The sequence below is a fragment of the Ursus arctos genome, unplaced genomic scaffold (assembly GCF_023065955.2).
Source record: "Ursus arctos isolate Adak ecotype North America unplaced genomic scaffold, UrsArc2.0 scaffold_2, whole genome shotgun sequence".
In the NCBI taxonomy this organism is placed as follows: Eukaryota; Metazoa; Chordata; class Mammalia; order Carnivora; family Ursidae; genus Ursus; species Ursus arctos.
In genome coordinates, this window is record NW_026622874.1 from 102,174,354 (window position 1) to 102,194,368 (window position 20,015).

Sequence of the window (20,015 nt, forward strand, 5' to 3'; positions counted from 1 at the left end):
GTGTGTTGAGACGCTTTGCGATGTTCTCGTCCCGTCTACCCCCTTTTCCCGCACAGGGGAGTGGAAAATGTGAGTCTGCTCCGTGTTTTTTATGGTTCAAGCTGCCTGGCGGCTTTAACACAGGTGAGCTGGCCTACGGAAAGGTGGTGTGCAGGTCACCGGCGGTCGCGGAGCTCCCGGGAGGAGGGACGTGACTGTCCCATGGACGCTACCGCGGAAGCAGCCCTTCCTGGACAGACCCCGCTTTCCCTTTCCCTCTCCCTGGCCGGGGCCTACCCCACCCGCGTCCCTCCCTGGGCCGTGCACCTGTGGCTGTTAAATAAAACCCTGAGTTCCTGTTCCCTTTTCTCGGCCCTCGTCCTCTCTTCAAACCCGCACCCGCCTGCTTTTGCTGCCTCGGCCTCCCGCGGGCCTTGTCCTGTATTTCCTGCACACAGCAGCGCCCGGCAGACGTCACTCCTGATTCCCACGGCTGCCAGGACCCAGGGCTGACCCACCGCCGGGGGCGCTGCGGGGAGGACGACGTGTGCTGGCCTTGCAGGGTTGACCTGGCTCCTCGCCCACCCCCAGGTCCCCTCCCCGGGACCCGGGTCTCTTATTTCTTCATCGGAGTCGATGGTACCATCCCAGCAGGGACCAGGCATCTTGTGTGTACTTAAGAAACTGTAGCCGGTTTTATTTATTTGATCTGATTTGATGGATTGGGTGAAATTCACATAACATCCACTCCTCCTTTTTATTTATTTATTTTTAAGACTTTATTTATTTGCTTGAGAGAGAGAGAGCACAGAGGGAGAGGGAGAGGGAGAAGCAGGCTCCCCGCTGAGCAGGGAGCCGGATGCGGGACTTGATCCCAGGACCTGACCTGAGCCAACGGCAGACGCTTAACCGACTGAGCCACCCAGGCACAGCCCCCTTTGAAAGAGAACTATTCAGTGGCATTCCACACACTCCCGTGTTGTACAGTCACCCCGTCTACCTAGCTCCGAAGCATATCCAGCACCCCAAAAATGAAACTCCCCTCTCCATTAGCGGTCACCCCTCCATCTCCGCCAGCCCCCAGCCCCTGGCAGCCGCCCACCTGCTTTCTGTGTCTGTGGATTTCCCTTTTCTGGATATCACACATAAATGGAATCACACAACACGTGCCCCTTTCGAGTGTGGTTTCTTTCGCTCCGTGTAAGGTTTCCAAGGTTTGTCCGTGGCGTAACACAGATCAGCACCCCGTCCCATTTCGTGGCTGAATCGTATTCCACTGTATGTATGAATGTCTTCATTTCCAGAGTCACTGGCTTTGAGGGTTCAGGGCTGCTGGGACCGGGAAGGGAAGTAGGATACAGGGACGTGGAAGGAGGGGAAGCTCGCTCGGCGCCGTGACCCTGCAGACACCAGAAGAGGCCGGCCTGTGAGGGTCTCTGCCCACCGCCCTCGCCCAGCCCGCAGTCTGTGCAGACCGAACCCCGAGCAGCCCCTCAACAGAGGGCATGCTGGGGAGAGGAGCGTCTCTGGCTAGCCTCCCCGAGCTGCTGTTGGCTCTGCTCCTGAGACATTATCACAATTAATTATAGCCAGACCTCGATTATCGGCGCTAATAGGGGACCAGAATAACACAGAGCTAATTGAAATGTGGGGCTGCAGGGGCGGTGGAAAGGAGGGGCCCGTTCCATGGGGGAGCTGTTTATTCTGCAGTTACTTATGAGTAAAGGACCCTTCCTGGGTCCTTTCCTGCTTCTCTCCCTCTCTTCCGGAAGCCTGACGTTTCCTTGGACGCACAACCCTATTTTCTCCCAGCATGGTGGATCCTCAGTTAGTGCGTTGTCGCTGACTCACCCCCTCGCCATCTCCCGGCCCAACACCCCAGGACAGAAAGTCCGACCGGTTTGAATTTCACTTCTGTGCCCGCCCAATCCCGCGTGGAAACGTCGGCGTTACAATAATCGTGGGAACACGGGCGCCGGATGTAGGCGCTGTACTTTATTCTTCCCAAAATGTCGGCGATAAATGGTGACATCATGAGACACAGAGGGGAATGGAACACACCAGGCATCTGGAACCCCCACAAACTGGGTCATTGGTCCCCGAAGGCTCGGGAGGCCGCGGTTGGCCCCGGGGTCCTTTCTGAGTGAGCAATGGTGCTGAGCGGTGCGACACTGGTCTCATTTTAACGCCCGGTTGAAACTAACAACCGCGGACGCATCCTGCAGCTTTCCATCACCAGAGTTTCGATTGTCCCTTTCCTCCTGGGAAGCGCGAGCCCAGTCTAGCATAATCCCAGATTAGGTGGCTGACACCCTCCGCGTGACACGCCGAGTTTACAGAGCGTAGTTTTTCCAGCCCTTCTGAGCGATAGCCATCTTTTCTTAGACTCTGCCCGCCTCCACCCGTGCCGTCTGTTGTGGGTTTTGTCACTGCGTCGTTCTGTCCCCTCCTCTGATAGTGCATGAGTGCCCACTGCGTGTCAGACACCCACAGCTCCGTCCAGGAACGTGTCCCCCGAAGGTCAGCTGGTGACCTTCCACGATGAGGGAGTGAAGCCCTCGGCGTCCTCCAGAAAGGCTGACTGGTGTGGGGTTATCAATTTTCAAAGAATGAGGATTCCAAACTGAACCGATTTCCAGCATGCCGGTGGCTAGCCCATGCTGTCCTTGATGATGCAGAAGGCCCTGCAGACTCGGGGGCTGCCCCGGGAAAGGAGCACCCCGCAAAAAGAGACCGAGGCCGTGTTTGGGAACGCCAGCAACGAAGAGTTCTTTCCGACGGAATGTGGGGCCAGCTGGCTTTTCCGCAGCTCACCCGATTAGGGTGGTTTGTGACAAGATCGCTCTGTCCCTGCAGGTCAGAAATTGGAGAGACTGTGGATTCTGGACTTCTAATCCATGACTGATTGAGAGGCCAAGATAGATTGGTGCTTGGATCCGAATTGCAGACACAGCAAAACAGTGGGTGCAAATGAAGGGCGTACGATCCCGTCAGCAGGCTGTCATGGTGAAAACCTCGCCACGCCTGCAGACACAAAGGTCTTCCCGCCGAAGGGAGGAAGCTAAAATGAGGAAAAGAGCGCCAGCGCTTATGCATTGGAAATCAATCGCTTTATAAATATTAAATGCCCATCTGTGCAAGATACTGTCTGCACCGTGGGGTGTACCAGGGAAAAAAGAGAGGGGTCCGTTTCCAGAGGCCGTAAGGAGCACGATGGATGTAAAGAGACACTGACAACACGGGGTGGGGGAGAGGCAAACCCGAGGTCCGGATGGAAGCGTTGAAGTCAAATCTTTGATGTTTTTGTCTAAGTTCTGTTTGGCATGGAGGTGATTATACAGGACATCTGGCCGAGACCTTGTTTCCAACCGGAGTTTGCGTTGGCGTCTGAGGGCTGGATTAAGTGATATTGACTAAGTGTCTACCATATGCACATTACTGCTTGTCCAGTTCTACAGACCAAGGAGGGGGGAGGTCAGAGAGGTTAAGCAACGTACCTAAAGCCACACAGCACACGACAGAGCTGGAGTTCAAACCCAGGACCCTCACTTCAGGACTGGATGCCTTCTGCTAGGACACGCAGCGTTATCTCCTTGTGCAAAGATTTTTTTGGCTGGACTTTCTCTTTAATTGGAGTAGAATTCCTGTGATCCTTTGTGCACGGCCCCCATCTTCCCAGGGCGGGGGGTGGGGCAATGTCACTTCACACCAACAAGCCCCGTGTACTTTGACCTCTCAAGGACAGGCTCTACACCGTCCTTGCATGTGGGTTCCCTGCAAATGGAACCCCAGGCCCCCAGCTCTGTGGGTCTGCAGAGACCGCGCCTCTAGCAAAGCCACTCTCTGCCCTCAAAGCCCCTCCCTCCGTCCTTTCTGCTGCCCGGACTGCCCAGGGGACTGATGGCGGAGAAAGTGCGGCTCTGACTTCAAGCCTCGAACACCCCGGGGTAAAATAAGAAAGTCTGAGGTCCACACACCGGGCTGCTTCCTGCCTCAGTGTTTCCACCAGCCCTGGAGGCCTTTCGAGAAGACGTCTCTGGGATCCCCTGCAGCCGTGGGCAAGCAGGAGCCTCAGGCATCGAGGGGCCGCCCTCCCGCAGCCGAGGCGACCCCCTGGCTTCACTTGTTCATGTCATGCTCGGACCGGGAGGAAGCGTCTGAAAAAGCTGGAGGCAGGGACACCCCGCCCCCAACGCCACCTCTCTGTTCCCGCAGGAGGAAACCCAAAATCTGCGCATTTCTAGATACCAGCCAGCTCCAATTGAAGACGTCGGCAGAGTCATTTTCAAACGTGTGGAAACGTGTTCGGAAGTGTCACTGACTTACCGGTCCTCGTGGTAGTTCACAGACACACAGCCCCGTGGCTACAAATACATTTTCGGTTATTTACCACATGGCCTCGGAGTCTGTGTTCGGGGCACCTTCTAAATGCAGAAGAGAGAGACCAGGGCACCTGCTGCTGGGGCTCAAAGCGTGCTCGTGAGGCTGCGGACCAGCCCTGGGGCCTGGAGATAAGTCCGTCTGAGCTGCGTGAGGCCCGCGTGGCCCGCCCCGCGTTCCCCTGGCAGCTCCCCGCGCCGCACCCCTGGTCTGCGTTCTCGGAGCAGAGGCTCAGCTGTCAGCGCGGCCACTGCCACCCCGGGCTTCCTCCTTCCACGTTCTCCCCAGCCCCGCTCCCTTCCCTCCTCTTCTTCCCGTGAACCTGTGAGGCTTCCTTACCGTCCCCTCGGGCCCGCTCGGCCATTCTTACCTGGGCTCGCGCTCCCCAGGCTTGCGGAGCCAACCAGGCGACACCAGGAGGAGGTAAAAGCAGAAGATTTAAGGTCCGGATGTGGCTCCCACAGAACCCTCCAGTCTCGCTCCTGGCTGCTGTCCGAGTGGGGCTCTTACTTGATGATGCTGGTGACCTTTTCTATGAAATGCAAGGACCCAACCTTTTCACTGGGAAGACTCTCAGCCCACACGCTCACACGCCAGCCCCAGGGGCAGGATTCTGCTTGTTAAGCTCCAGTGGAGGGCTGTGCCTTTCCTACATCCAGTGTCTTCCCTTCCAACCCACCTCCCCATTCCCCAAATCAAAAAGTAATTCAGCGTCTCCTTCTGCCTCTCCTGCGCTGGAATCACACCTCCCTATGATTCGTGCACCAAAATGCACGCTCCATGTCCCGCTTCTGCCTGGCAGGAACCCCAAGCATCCGGGCCGCGCTCTGGAAGGAGACCCGTTCGTTCGCTCGCTGGGCAGATGTGTGGGGAGCTCACTGCATGCCGGCGGCGTGTGCTGGAGACTGGCCCGTGAGCACAGCACAAGCCTCTTAAGGAATCCCGGCGGGCGTGCAAATGGGCGATGGTGAAAGCACAGAATTCTGGGCAGAAAGCACAGAATGTGGGTTGCTCATTCCACAATAGGGACTTGGGTTCCACAGGGAGCTGTGGGGCAGGGCGGCCACCTGGGCTGACCACGTCGCCTGCCATCGCCATGTGCTTCTGGGCTAACCAACAACAGTTCTGTGACAGTGGAATGTTCTTATCGTAGTACCTTAGGCCATTAGAGCTTTGGCTCCAGCACATGTTTATCGAAAATCCACCCCCTGTGAGCACGACTGCAAACCCAGTCTCGACATGAAGCATTCCAAGAGGGACCGTGGACGCTCCAAGTTTCTCCCAACCCAGGTAACAAAACAGTAGCCAGTGAAGAATGTGCCAATGGAGAAGAATGGTGCGCCCAGATGAAGCAAAGGGTCTGTGTTAGAGAGCACCCAGGGTGGCTGAGCTGGGATCCGCTGGTGGTCACAGTGACATCACCATCCCCGGGCAAAGGCCATCTGCTGACCAGGCTTCCAAGGCCAGTGCGGGACAGAACCACATTTCATGATCGCCAAGGCGCGGGCTCCCCCCCGGCCAGCCCCGGAGCAAGACCGCACGGCACAGGTTTGGCCAGGTGGCCCGGCCGCGGGTCCTGGACACCGTCCTCACTGCTGTCGTGCTGTGTGCACAGCTCCGAATCCAGATGCTCCTAAAAGGCCAGTGTGATAAATCGATGCGCATTTCAGAACAATCTAAATCTGTCATTCCTAATTGTGCTTTTGTTTCAAAAGCTGCTCTGCAGTCCTGATAGAAAAACGAGAGCTGGAGGAGAGCAGTAACTTCAGTTAATGCAAAAGGCGTGTGCCCTTCCGAAGTTCTTTGCCGCGGTGCAAGTCGGAGGCCGCGGTGGAGGTGGGATGTGTGGCGGGCCTGGGGATGGGGAAGGGGTGATGCTCGCCTCCTTCGGTCTCAGGCTTCAGTCGGTGCGCCGTGCTCCCCACCGCCCCCGAGCCCCCGACGTCTGCTGATGCCCCCCCCTTCCTAAGTGATACTGGGTCGAGACATGTTTATCCCACAGAAACCACCGGCCCTTTGCCCGGGTCACCTGAAGGTAGATGAGTCGCTCCAGGTAGGATTACAGGTGGCCTGGTCCCTGAGGAGATGGTCGGGGGAGGTTGGCGGTGCTCTGGGATGACGGCGAGGGAGCTTGACTGTCATGTGAGCTGGGGCTGGCGGGGGTAGGGGTGGTGGGATGGGGCCGTGTGGAAGAATGAAGGCTGAGTGAGAGAACAGTGGACGTGGCAGGGGCAGAGATGTGACTCGAGACTGAGAAGCGAGGGGCATGGCTCAGGATCTGAGGCCGGACTGCAGTGGGCGGGAGGGGTAAATCGCCTTGCCAAGCCAGGAATGTCATCTGGTCGTCGCATTTCCTGGGCTGTGCCTTATCTCCTCACAGTCTGCCGGCCGCTCGGAGGGTCCTCGGTCCTTACTGATCTCTTGCTTACTCTGGTTTTGAATCTAGAAAAAGAAGAACCGGCACAAATAGACAAAAGACATGGCTGCTCAGATTATGGGGCTCAGACATCTGTGGCTGGGACCAATGTGACTTTCTTAGAAGGCTTGGATCTCGTTTGTTTGAAACAAAATCAGTTTTACACATAGTAGGGATTGGATTTTATTCTTCTCATGAACCAAGAACTCAAGGGTTAAGCTTGGACCCAAAGTGCTTGTGGCATCCTACTCAGCCATACTTAGAGTGTGACCTTTGTCTTCATGCTCACAAGATAGCTGCTGTGCAGCCGGGCATTGCATCCACATTCCAGGTAGGAAGACAGGAACAAATCCAAGGCTTTTCTGCCCTGATTCTGCCCCCACCCCTCTGCAGAGCCCTTCTCAATGTCTCCAGAAACTTCTGCTTCCATCTCATTGGTCAGAACTGTGTCACATAGCCATCTCTAGCTGCAAGAGAGGCTGTGAGCATAGTTTATTGAGGAGCACAGTAACGCTCCCCACAATATTGGGACTCTGTTGATAAACAAGAGAAAATGGATGTTAGGTCGGCAGCCGGCAGTGTCTGCCACTCCACTGTGCATTTAAAATGGTAATTGCTGCTTTCAAAATATGTATCAGGGAAGCTGTACCGATTGCTGTACACACGTTAATTGATGAGAAATACTATCATCTCCGTATTTCGGTTGAATGAGCTGAAGGAGATAGGTTGGAAAGTTAACTAGGATCCCAGGGAAGAATCCTGCAGTGGGGGACGGGGGGGAGTTTCTCCCTGTTTCTCCACATGTCCTTTTTATAGGACGGGGACTGCCGGGGACAAGGCTCTGGTCCTTTCCCGTAAAGCTTCATTTCCAGGGCCGTGAACACATAGGCGGCTGGAGTGTCTCTTCAGTCCTTCCTCAAAGGCAATAGATCATCCTTTTAAATAATCTTTTTCCCTTTTTTTATTTTTTTTTTTTTGCCAGAAGTCCTTTCAATTAAATGGAGGTTTCTTTGGAATAATTAAAGCCTCCATCTCAAGCCTCTCACTCCAATCTTCCAGGCAAATCAATGAAGCAGAGATGCATTTATCTGACTGACTGCTGACCCCCTTCCGGTTCCAGAGCTTTCGCCCCAGGGCTGCTCTTGAAGAGAGGAGGTGTCTGTCCCACAAACACAGCTCTTCCCAAAGAGCCGGCACCCCCTGGATTTGAAATAATAATAGCCTTATTGTTTATTTTATTCAGATTTGAGGTTTATTTATTCACCCAACGAAAATAAATTGAGCAGCTACTAAGAGTAAGTCCCCATGCTAAGTTCTTTTTTTTTTTTTTAAGATTTTATTTATTTATTTGACGGAGAGAGAGGCAGCAAGAGAGGGAACACAAGCAGGGAGAGTGGGAGAGGAAGAAGCAGGCTTCCGGCTGAGCAGGGAGCCCAACGTGGGGCTCGATCTCTGAACGCTGGGATCATGACCTGAGCCGCAGGCAGACGCTTAACGACTGAGCCACCCAGGCACCTCTCCCATGCTAAGTTCTATGGGAGATGAGACAGACAGACGGCAGGTAGCTGAGCCTCCCTGAACCTCTCTTCTAGCAAATGGGGGTAGTGGTATGTACCTTACAGTGCTGTTGTATGAAACGAGATAATCCACGTGGAGCACTTCGCACAGCACCTGCCCATAGCTGCTACCATGTACATTTTCACAGACAGCTATTAGAGCACAGTCTCCTGCAGAAGGAGGGGGTAAAGCCATAAAGAGAACGCTATAGAGCCCAGGACGCAAGGAATCTAATTGGTTAGATTAGATGCCATGCTTAATAAATGTTGGTTGTGATGATTGCTAGTTTAGTTGAGATCAGAGGAGTCGGAGTCAGTGAGGGCTGGGTTGGAATCTCTGCCGTGGAGCGGCTGTGGGATCTCACCCCATTATTTAACTCTCTGATCCTCCCTCCTCCTTAAAGTGTGGATGATAAAAACTAGAATAATAAAAGCTACCTAAATGAGCTCCTGGGAAGCGAGGTGACATCTGTGAAGTGCCCAGCCCACAGGCAGCACTGCTGGTCCATGGAGAGGTGAGCTGTCCGACAAGCACTACAGAAGGTAGACTATGTTAAATGCACAGAGAATGGAAGTAACTCTTTGATTCTTTATATTTAAATGTACCGTCCGTATTTCCAACTATTGACATATGTTAATTTTTGTTAATTTTTTTTACCAAGATAATACATGTCATGCAGAGTTGAAATGTAAAGTAGCCTTGTAATAAAAACATCTGTTCCCAGTCCTGATCCCCAGAGGCAACCACTTCTAATGCTTCATTGTTGTTTTCTTCTGTTATTTACCTCATTTCTAAGTAATAGGTTTGCATTGCTATTTACAGATATATCCACTGTAAGCATTATTTATTGAAACATTCTTAGGTAGAAGAGCATTTAGTCCTCTTTTCTGAGTACCCCACTCCATTCTCTCCATGAATTTAGATCACAGTTTTATATGTTACCTTATTATCACTAGGTAAATATTGTTTATGTTGAGACAAGTTGTATACTGTGATTATTTCCTTTCTTACCTTTTTGTTTTCTCCCGGAGTTAACATTGCCTTTTTTTTTTTCATTCATTAAAGTTTTTTTATGTGCCTATCTTTCATTTTTTTCCCATCTGACTCACAGTCCTGTCATTTGCCTGACAATACTATTTCCTAAATTATGAAATATATCAGATGACCATTTCATTTTTTCCCTGGCCACCTCCCTCTGGTGGGCCCTCCGTGGTCCTGCCATAATCTTGGCCAGCTCCTTTTTGCCACATCTCTCTCACCCTGGAAATTTCCTTGCTGCTTTGTCCAGTTAGATTTTCTGTTTTCTGAGCTCCATACCTCCTCTCTACTGTTTTTTTTTCCCCTCATTTTACTGGGGCATATCCTCTAGTAGCTTCCTAAGAAAGAGTACATGGGAAATAAATGTTTAGAGTCTTTGCCTTTCTGAAAATAATATCATTCTATTTTCATGCCTAATAGTTCAGGGGGGGGTGTAATAGATTCTAGGTTAATAAGTAATTTCCATCAAAAATGTGAAGGCATCACTTCTTTGTCTCCCAGCTTTCAGTACTACTATCAAAAGGTCTGATGCCAAACTTACTCCTAGTCCTTTGCGTATGACCTGATGTTTCCTCTCTGGAAGCTTTTAGGGTCTTCTCTTATTTCCTGATGGCCTGAAATTTCACAAGGATGTTCTGAGAAGGTTCTTTTCCCACGGATTGTACTGAGCACCCGAAGGGCCATTTAAATCTGAAGACTTGTGTGCTTGCATCTGGAGAATCCTCTAATATTATTTCTCTGATAATTTTATCCCTAACTTTATATTATATCCCCAAAAGCTAGACAAGAAAGGAATCATAACCTCTGCACTCTCTTTGCAGTATTTCTATTTATTAGATATTAGACCTAAATTAACCTCATTTCCCCCACCATTTCTTATCTTCCTTCTCTTTAACTTTTTATTAACTTTCTGGAAGATTTCCTCAACTTTGTCTTCCAGGCTTTCTCTTGATAAATTTCTGGCACTTTATTTTAATTGCTAAGAACTCTTTCTCATTCTTTGATTGTCCCTTTTTCATAGCATCCTACTATTGTTTTCTAGATGCAATATCTTATTTAATTTCAATGGATTTTAATTATCAGGTTGTGGGGTTGTTGTTTTGGGGGTTTTGTTTTTTAATTTTCTCTTATTCTGCATTGTCTGCTTCCTGCAAGTTCTTTGTATCAACTTGTCTCTTTTGATCTCTTCCTTTCACATGAAGGCTTTCCTCAAACATCAAGTGATCCTTGGCTCTCTGTTTATTCTTAAGTAGGAGGTGACAGAAGCAAGGTCTGTACAAGTTCTGCTTGTCGATTAAACAGCTTCACCACAGGGCGAATGGGCACTGACTGTGTTTGAGTAACACACTAAGAACTCACTAAGCAGTTGATTCCTCTTTCGAGAAGCTATAGGTGTTCTTTTTACCTTGAGCCAATAGCTGCCATCTTAGAACATGGCTTTACTTCTGTCTTAAGTTTGCATGTAAACGTGCTATTTCAGGGAGGGTAGGTACCTACACTTTCTGGTTCTAGTCCTTCTAAAAGTAAACTTTTTATTTTTTAAAAGGCGATTCTAGGGGCGCCTGGGTGGCTCAGTCATTAAGCGTCTGCCTTCGGCTCAGGGCGTGATCCCGGCGTTCTGGGATCGAGCCCCACTTCAGGATTCTGGGTTGGGAGCCTGCTTCTTCCTCTCCCACTCCCCCTGGCTGTCTCTCTGTCTATCAAATAAATAAATAAAATCTTTTAGATAGATAGATAGATAGATAGATAGATAGATAGATGGCAATTCTAGGTGCTGAGTAAGCCGGAGAAGCTTGGGTCCAAACCCTGACTTCCATGCTAATTACAGGACTTTGAAACTCTCCCAGGTTTGGTTTTCTTGGCTATAAAATGGTGATGATGATGGCAATAATAAAAATGCCACCTACCTCAGAGAGTTTTTGAGGCTTCTCAGTTATGCTTGCAAGTGCCTGGCATATAGTAAATAATCTGTAAGCATCAGGAATGATGTTTCAGCCAGTTGAATGTTATACCAATAAGCTAATCTTTCGAGAGACGTATCCTATAAGTTTTTCCGACCTTATGACCAAGTTCTTGAGGGTATAATCGAAATTCTAACAGCAGAAATAGAAAGTTCAGCCTCATTACTGGCTGTCTCGTGTCTCAGTTTTTCCAGCCTCTGTTGACACGTTGGGTAGTCGTACAACCCTGTGAAAATCTGTTTTTCCTTTCTTGTAACTAAAATCTTTCTTAGAATTAATTTGTAAAAGCCTTTTCTTCTGATTATGAAAGAAAGGCATGTTCTGTTGCTTTTGCAAATGCAGAAAAGTATAATTTCCCTTTGCGTTTGGTCATCGGCCTGCTGGTCTCTGCTGCGGCGCTCAGCCCCGCAGATCACCTGCTTCCCCGGCCGTCGCCTGCCGTGCTGGGTCATGGGGCAGCTGTCCCTGTCCCAGCCGCAGAGCAGGGAGGCCATGAGGAGATGAAGGAGATGGTGTCCTCCAGAGAAGCCTGTCACTGCCACCTCCCCGGGCAGAGGGCCTGTGACAGCCCACTCCGATCCAAGCTGACACCCGACAAGAGCGGCTCCTATCAGCCCTGGGAGATTTGATGTCACCTGTGATAAATTCTCAAAGCTGAAACCAAGCAAGTTCTTGATTAAACAGTGATGTCCCAGGGTCCCTGTCACTGCCGAGTAAGAGCGGTCGGTCATGGAACAGCTGCCTGAAGCCCCCAGCACAGGGATCCCAGCAGCTGTCGGGACAGGATCCAGCAGCTGTTGGGACTATCGGGACAGGTGTCAGGCCCGGTGTCAGGCCCCACCTCAGCCTCTCAGGGGTTGTGCCTGACGTCTCCGCCTCCCTGGCCTGCCTTCCCCGGGCTCCTGGAGTGGCTGAGCTGGGCATTGGTGACGGCCTTGTCCGTCACTGGAAGGAACACCACCTTGGGGAAATTACAGTGCATGCCATGGTGTGTTCCTGCCCAAACCCACGGCGTGCCGGGGACTAAAGACATAATTCACAGTGAAGGGAACTCTTCTGGGCTCGGGAGTGTGGTTTGCTGCTCTTGACCTAATGCGTTAGCTGCTGATCAGAATATCTCCACTCTGCAAACACTCCTGGCAAAGACTTTGCAGAGACCTTCCACCCCGGCCAGGATTAACCCCAATGCTACCATCTGCCCTCCTCCCTGTTCCCAGAGGTCTCAGGACCTGTGGCCAGTGACCTTCCAGGCTGGCCATGGGCTTCAACAAAAACCCTTCTCTCCAGCAGCTCCTGGCCATGGTCCGCTATGTCACTGTCACCGGGAGAGATGGGTACCTTGGGATTTTCTGACCTTTTCTTCCAAAGCAGGGCATCACTCTGATACTTGAATGGTTCTCTCTCTCTCCACCCTTGTGCCAAGTCAGATTATCTTTCCTTTTATAGATTCCGGCCATTGCAGCTCTAGATCCCAAGGAAGACTGGCTCAGGGAAGGCCAGGCGCCAGCCCGGAGGCGCGGAAGTCAGACCTCCGTAAGGCGACAGCGGCCACTGGCTACTGAGCACCCACTGTATGCCAGGTACTTCGCATCGTGTGTTATCTCCAGTAGATAAAAAAACAAAACGCTAAGTGAGGCTTACCTAAGACTTGACAGGGGAGCGGTGGGGAGGTTCTAGGCAGAGGGAGGGAGGTGCAAGAGCGGGTTTGGTGAAGAGCCCGGGACACAGTCAGGATGAGACTCCGGAAGCCGCAGGAGCAAACCCTCCGGGGCCTAAGGGTCACGCTAAAGATGTTGGACTTCACCGTAACAGCAGTGGGGGCCACAGGGTAAACATTTCAAGTCCGTGAGGGAGGCGAGGAGGCCAGCAGCTGCCACGGAGCTTGTCCACGGGTGAGTCATGTCCCTGTCCCGTAAAAGCCTGAGCAACATGGCCCATCCGTAGACCCTGGTCCAGGAGCCTGGAACTTGCCTTTCCCGCTGTTTGTCGAAAGACCCACGGGCTCTAGGGTTCGGCTCAGGACTGGACGCCAGCCCCCGCTGAGGGTTGGGCAGGGCTGCCTCCAGCCCTGACCGTGATGGAGGGGACGGAGGACCGGGCAGCACCGTGGGCCGTCAGCACCTCGGCGTCTGAGGGCATGATTCTGGGCAGACTGTTTTCAAGGAAACTGCCCGGAGCTGGACACCGGCTGCCGGATTCATCCCCAAAGACCAGGCGGAATCGGGCTGAGTCACAGCCAAGTGTGCGGGGAGGAAATGCAGCTGGAATTGTGTCCAAAATGGTTTTTTCTTCGAGGCTAGCTACACTATCCGTAGTTTTTGCCCAAGAAACACCTGGCGTATTTATGTCTGTGTGTGTCTGTGAGACAATAATACAGTGGATGCCGCGTCCCCAGCTAAGCCACGCCCCAGACCCCAGTATCACCGGCGTCACCAGGGGACAGTGATACCGTGCTGCGGTCTGCACGGGAGCCACCGTCCCAGTTCTTATCCGTTCCTCGCTCCTCGGTACAGTTTTGCCGCGTATCCTTACCAGCATAGTTTAGTCGTAAGTTTCAGACACGTAGACAGTGGCCTGTCGTGGGTGCTCTGTGACCCGCTGCTGTGCCCCGCGTCACATCCTGAGTTCATCCGTGAGGACGGGGTGGGATTTTTCTTCTCGTCCCGCCGCGGTAGCACGCGGCTTCTCTGCAGGCCCCCAGTGCTTATCCCCTCTCCTGCCTCAGGATCTCGGCATGCTTCCTCGCACTTGGGTGCGTGCCGCCACCGCTGCCACGAGCTGTCCTTGCACGAGCCTCCTGACCTGTGGGGTGGTTTCTCGAGGGATCGCACCGAGGAGGGAAGCCTGGGCTCGTGCCTGCGTGTCCGAGCCTGCCAGGTCAAGTCAACCTGTTTTCCGATCCCAAGGTTTATTTCAGCCACTTGGGGATGCCTGGAGGTGAGTCACTGCTCACCTCGGTCTTTGGCCCTCAAGTGGGAACAGGTGGGCGGGGTCATCGTTCCTAATCCGAGGGGACACCGTTCAGCCCAGACAACGTGTCTATAGAACAGGGATGATCCCACCCCCCTCTGGGTTGCTGTGACCATGACGGTAGGGGACAGGTGTGCACCTGGCACAGGGTAGCAGCCCAGCCTGGGGGGCACTTCTGTCCCTTGTCTTCTGCGGCCCTCCTCACGCCCCCCCTGCAGCTGTCTGTGCTGGCGGCTCGGCTCTCACAGCGAACGTTGGCTTCCTCCCAAGGGCAGGGACTGTGTGGGAAACGCCTTTGCGTCCCTGCCCCTGGGGCCGGTGCTCGGTGCTCGCAGGCGCTCACCCCCCTCAGCCGGTGGTGGAGGCCGTGGCGTCCGCTCAGCGGCCCCGTGGCTCGGGACGCTCACCAAACTAGGCGGTTCTCGTGAGTTTGACCCGTGTTTGCAGAGGGGCTGAGGCGCACCAGGGTGTTGGCGATGGGGCAGACAGACGCTAGACCAAGGCTCTGTCGTTTCCTTGCGTATAAGGTAGGAGCGTCCCCTTCATTTCCGCTTGGGGGAGAAAGGCTTGGCTCTAGTCATGTCCTGCTTCGTTTTTATTTTCCTTTTTCCCAGCAGAGGCCACTGACAGGCCACCCGGTCCCTGGAGGAGTTTCTGTTGCACTGGGCATGGGCGTAACGAGTTTTCCGAGCGCCCGGCACACTTGCTCTGTCCGTGAAGGGCATCTGGAAATGCCTCTCTGCTCCATCCAGACCTCCTGTCTCCCTGCCTTGAGCTGACATGTAACTAATCTCTAGACACACGCCTTTGACCCCAGTAACCAGCGTCAGCCTGTGAGCACCTGGTTCTCAGTTCACTGTGCTTAGCCGGTCTTTGTATTAACTAGATACATTCACTAGTCAGGAGGCTTTGGGGTGCATGTAATAGTCGATCCAGTTTAAAATGGCTCAGGGCAAAGGGCATTTATTATCTTGCATATGAAGCAGTCCAGTGAGGGGAGGGGTCTGGTGGTGGTGAATTCAGTGCCCAGGCTGGGACATCAGGGACCCAGGTTCTTTCTGTCTTTCTGTTCTGCCGTCTTGAGGGTTTTAGCTTTTGTGCTCAGGTGAGTCCTTGGGTCACAGGATGGCTGCACACCTCCCAGCATCACACACACCTTCACCTGCTAACATCCAAGAGCTGGATGACACTGTTCCTTCCTGTGTCCCTGTCATAGATGGAGGAAGAGCACCGGAACTGCCCCCAGCAGGCTTTCCCACAGGTTGAGCGTCTCATGAAGCACTTCACGTGCCTCTTCTTAAACCACTGGCAGAGACCAAACAAGATCTTGCTCCTCACAGCTCAGGAGATGCTCGGCCTCCCTGAAGCCCGGGGCAGCTCAGTTCCTGAAAACCCTGAGGATTCTGTAAGCAGCAGGAGTGGGGGGGGGGGTGACGTGGACAGACACAGCGGTGGCTGCCACACGCTCGATCAACGTCTCGAATCGAGTGCTTAGCATTGAGCCTTTAAGAACCGTCTAGGTAAGCACATTTTGCTTCGTGCGTAGAAATGGTCACGTTGGGGGGAGTGGCTGCAGTGGACGTGTTCATGTCGCCCGGAACCGCAGGCTGGCCGTGGGGCCCCTGTAGCCTGCTCTGAGTCCGCGAGAGTGCTGGCAGGGTCAGGACTTGTGTCTGTGGGGCAGGGCAGTCTGCGTACAGCTCCCTGCCCGGGGAGGGGGCTGGGTTTCAGCGTTCACCACCCCAAGGCAGTCGTGGCTCATGACAGCACACAGTATGGTCACTCGCACCCTTCAGCTGGTGGGGGGCAAGCACCCATGGCAAGTAGCTCAGGTTAACGGGGAGACTCTCAGAGATCCCACAGCAAGGAGCGGGCAGCACGCGTGTGGCCAGGGCTGATGGGGCCGGGGCTGCAGAGAGACCGCTCCTGCCACTTCTTCTCAACCCGTGGGGCTTCTCACTGAGGCTTCGCTCAGCTGCCCAGCTTCCTCTGCCTGCCCCTGCCTTCTCGGCCTCTGCGGCCTCCCCCTGCCTGTGCCTCGCTTCACTGTGACCCAGCTCTGTTCCCTCCATGCTACCTTCTGGCTCCATTCCCCACGGCACACTCACCGTCCCGCCGTCTCTTCGGCCCCACACGAAACCCCCAGCCTGAGGACCAGTCCTCCGTGAGGCAGGCCAGTCCACCAGCCAGAGGGTTTCCTTGGTGCCAACAAGACATTGGGGCTGTGGTCTTCCAAGAAGATGTGAGTCAGGGGCAAATATCGGATATTGGCCTGTCTGTTGCGCTGTACTTGGCTTTCACCGTTGTTCATTTGTCTTTTTGTCTTCCAAACTGTGTAAGTCGTGCACTGCTACATGCTTGTTGTAAATACTAACACGGTATCATGTCCAAGTCCTCCTTGACCACTAACCTCTGAACTTACTCCTCTTCCCAGATGAACCATTGCATCCGGTTCTCTGGAACTTTCCCTGCCCTTCCTCTCTCCCTTCCGTCTCTGCACACACACACACACACACACACACACACACACACCTGTATAATTATAGTCCTGCTTAGCGGTGCGTTACATAAGTGGTTTTATGCTGTGCTGTGACATCTTCTTCCTGACACCAAATATGTGTCATTTTCCACACGCCAACCAATTCCCCAACCCGACTAGGTGTCCAACAATTCGACTCAATCCCAACACGAACTCCCCAGAGTCGGCAAAGACCCCCACAAGCCTGCCCCCACTTAGATGCCAGCTTCAAGTCCCAGGGGCCACCCATACTCTCCCCGAGCAGCTGCAAACCCAGGGTTCCCACAACCCCTCGTCAGGCTCAGTAATTTGCTAAAATGACTCATACACCCCAAGAAGACGTGGTACTAATTACAGTTTAAGGAATGCAAATGAGAAGCCAGATGAGGCAGTGAAGAGGGCGGGGTCTAGAAGGGCCCCGAGTGTGGGAGCCTCTGTCCCCATGGAGTTGAGGTATGCCACCCCCCTAGGGCACATTTCTTCACCAGCTCTAAAGCTCCTTGAACCCCGTTGTGGAAGGATCTTTATCAAGGTTTCATTACAGAGCCATGATTGATTAGATCATTCGCTCTTGATGACTGAACTCAATTTCCAGCTTCTCTCCCCTCCCTGGAGTAGGGGTGTGGGGCTGAAAGTCATAACCCTTTAACCACGTGGTCTTTCTGGCGTCCGGCCCCCACTGGAGGCGTCCGGCCCCCACTGGAAGCTATCTCAAGGCCCTTAAGCCAAGAGTCATCTCATTACCATACAAAAGACTCATCACTCAGAAGATTCCAGGAGTCTTATGAGCTCTGTGTCAGGAACCAGGACCAAGACCAATTTTTTTTGTATTATACTTCATATATGTATTCTGAAATTTGACTTTTTGAAAAACAATACATCTTGGGATGTTTTTATGCTACCACATCCCTTTCAAAGGTTACTCCATAGTACGAAAGGATTGTGGAGTACCCACTGATGAGATCTCGCTGGCTTCCATTGTTGCCTACTACAAACAGCGCCAAATGTCCATGCAAAACACAGGGGCAAATTAAATATTCATCGGTAGAGAAATGGGTAAATAAATTATAGTATATTCTTGCAATGGAATAATACATAAAACAGTCAAACTGAACCATTAGCTGAATAGTCGCAGACTTTAACGCCCTAATTTTAATAATGGATGGAACCACTAACCAGAAGATCAACAAGGAGACAGAGGAATTGAACAACCCTATAAATGAACTAAATCTAACAGACATCCATTGCACGCTCCCCCCAACAGCGGCAGGATGTGCTCTTCCTAAGCACACCCCTGGAACATTCTCCAAGATCGGTCATACACTGGTCCGTAAAACTAGCGTCAACAAGCTTAAAAGGATTGAAATGATACAGAGTATGTTTTCCAGCCACTGTGGCATTAAATTAGAAATAAGTAACAAAGAAATTTGGGGGATTCACACATATGGGGGAAATTAAATATCACACTTCTATATAACTTGTGGGTCAAAGAAGGAATCAGGAAAGAAATTAGAAAACTTACTTTGAGATGAATGAAGATGAAAATGCAAGCTACCGAAACGTAAGGAATGCAGCCAAAGCAGCACTTGGAGGGAAATTTATAGCTCTGATGTTTTTACTTAAAAAGGTCTTAATAACCGAGCGTTTCACCTTATGAAACTAGAAAAAGAAAAGCAAATTAAACCCAAAGGAAGCAGACAGAAGGGAATAATAGAGATTAGTAGAGAAATAAGTGAGTTAGAGAATAGAAAACTATAGAAATCAGTGAAACCAAAAGTTGGTTCTTGGTTGTTGTTTTTAAATTTTTTTTATTTGAGAATATGTGACACGTAATGCTGTGTTAGTTTCAGATAAAAAGTTGGTTCTTCGAAATAACAACAAAATTGATAAACCTTTAGCTAGAATGACCAAGGAAAAAAGAGAGAAGTCTCCCACCCTTCTCTTCCCCTCCCCCTCCTTTCTCTCTCTTTCCTCTTCTCCCCCTACTCCTCCCCCTTCTCTCTCCCCCCTCCCTCTCCTTCCCCCTTCTCTTCCTCTCTCCCTCTCTCTCTCTCCCCCCCTCCCCCTTCAACTCTCCCCCTTCTCCCCCCTCCAACCCCACTATTAGGTTAATGAGAATAACAGGGAACTAAGAAGAGAGAAACCACGGTTTGAAAGTATGATGGCTGGGGCAGTAAGAAGTTAAAATAGGTGTTCATTTTGTTCCCCCTAGTTGGGGGAAGATATCCCTGGTTAGAGGGCGCCTAGATCCAGAAGAATGTGATTCTGAAAGAAAAGAGAGGACATTACTACCAAGCTTATATAAATAAAAGTGTTATAAAGGAATAATATGAACAATTGTTTCCAATAAATTATACAACTGAGATGAAATGGACAAATTCCTAGAAAGACACAAACTACTGAAACTGACTCAAGAAAAACAGGAAATCTGAGCAAACATATAACAAGTAAAGAATTAGTAACCAAAAATCTACCCACAAAGAAACGTCCAGGCCCAGATGTCTTCCCTGGTGAATTCTACCAAACAAAAGAAAAAATTCTTCACAGACTCTTCCAAAGGATAGAAAAGGAGGGAATATTTCCCAACTAGTTCTACGAGACCAATATTACTCCAATATCAAGACCAGTCAAAGACATCACAAGTAAGAAAACTAGTGACCAATATCTCTTATGAACACAGATGCAAAAGTCCTCAAAAATACACTACCAAATTGAGTCCACCAGTATAGAAGAATAATTCCACACCGTGACTAAGTGGGATTTATATCAAGAATGCATGGTTTTCCTAATACCTGAAAATCAATTAATGTAATACACCATATTAACATAATCAAAACCAAAAATCACATGGTTATCTCAATGGATGAAGAAAAGCACTGGATAAAATCAAACACCCTTTCGTGACAAAAGTGCTCAACAAACCAGGAATGCAAGGGATCTGCCCCAGGCTGATAAAAGATCTCTAAAACACACATGCGTGAGCGTGCGCACACACACACACAAAACCAACCAACTAGCACCATTCTTAATGACAAAAAAAAAAAAATGGATGCTTTTCCCCTAAGATCAAGAACAAGACAAGAATGTCTATTCTTGCCACTTCTATTTAATATTGTGCTGGAGGTTCTAGCCAGAGCAGTTAGACAAGAGAAAGAAATAAAAGGTGTCAAGGTTGAAAAGACAGAAGTAAAACTAT

At 51.2% G+C, this 20,015-nt stretch overlaps 1 protein-coding gene across 4 annotated transcripts in view; it reads left to right on the top strand.

Annotated features, from left to right (window-relative positions):
* CARD11 (caspase recruitment domain family member 11) overlaps window positions 1-20,015 on the top strand; it is a 109,274-nt gene that overhangs the window by 52,936 nt on the left and 36,323 nt on the right. For all 4 annotated transcript variants that reach the window (XM_057315440.1, XM_057315441.1, XM_057315442.1 and 1 more), the window contains exon 2: window positions 12,778-12,911. In XM_057315440.1, the coding sequence (XP_057171423.1) occupies window positions 12,905-12,911 (7 nt within the window). In that variant the 5' untranslated portion in view covers window positions 12,778-12,904. The remainder of the gene's footprint in view (window positions 1-12,777; window positions 12,912-20,015) is intronic.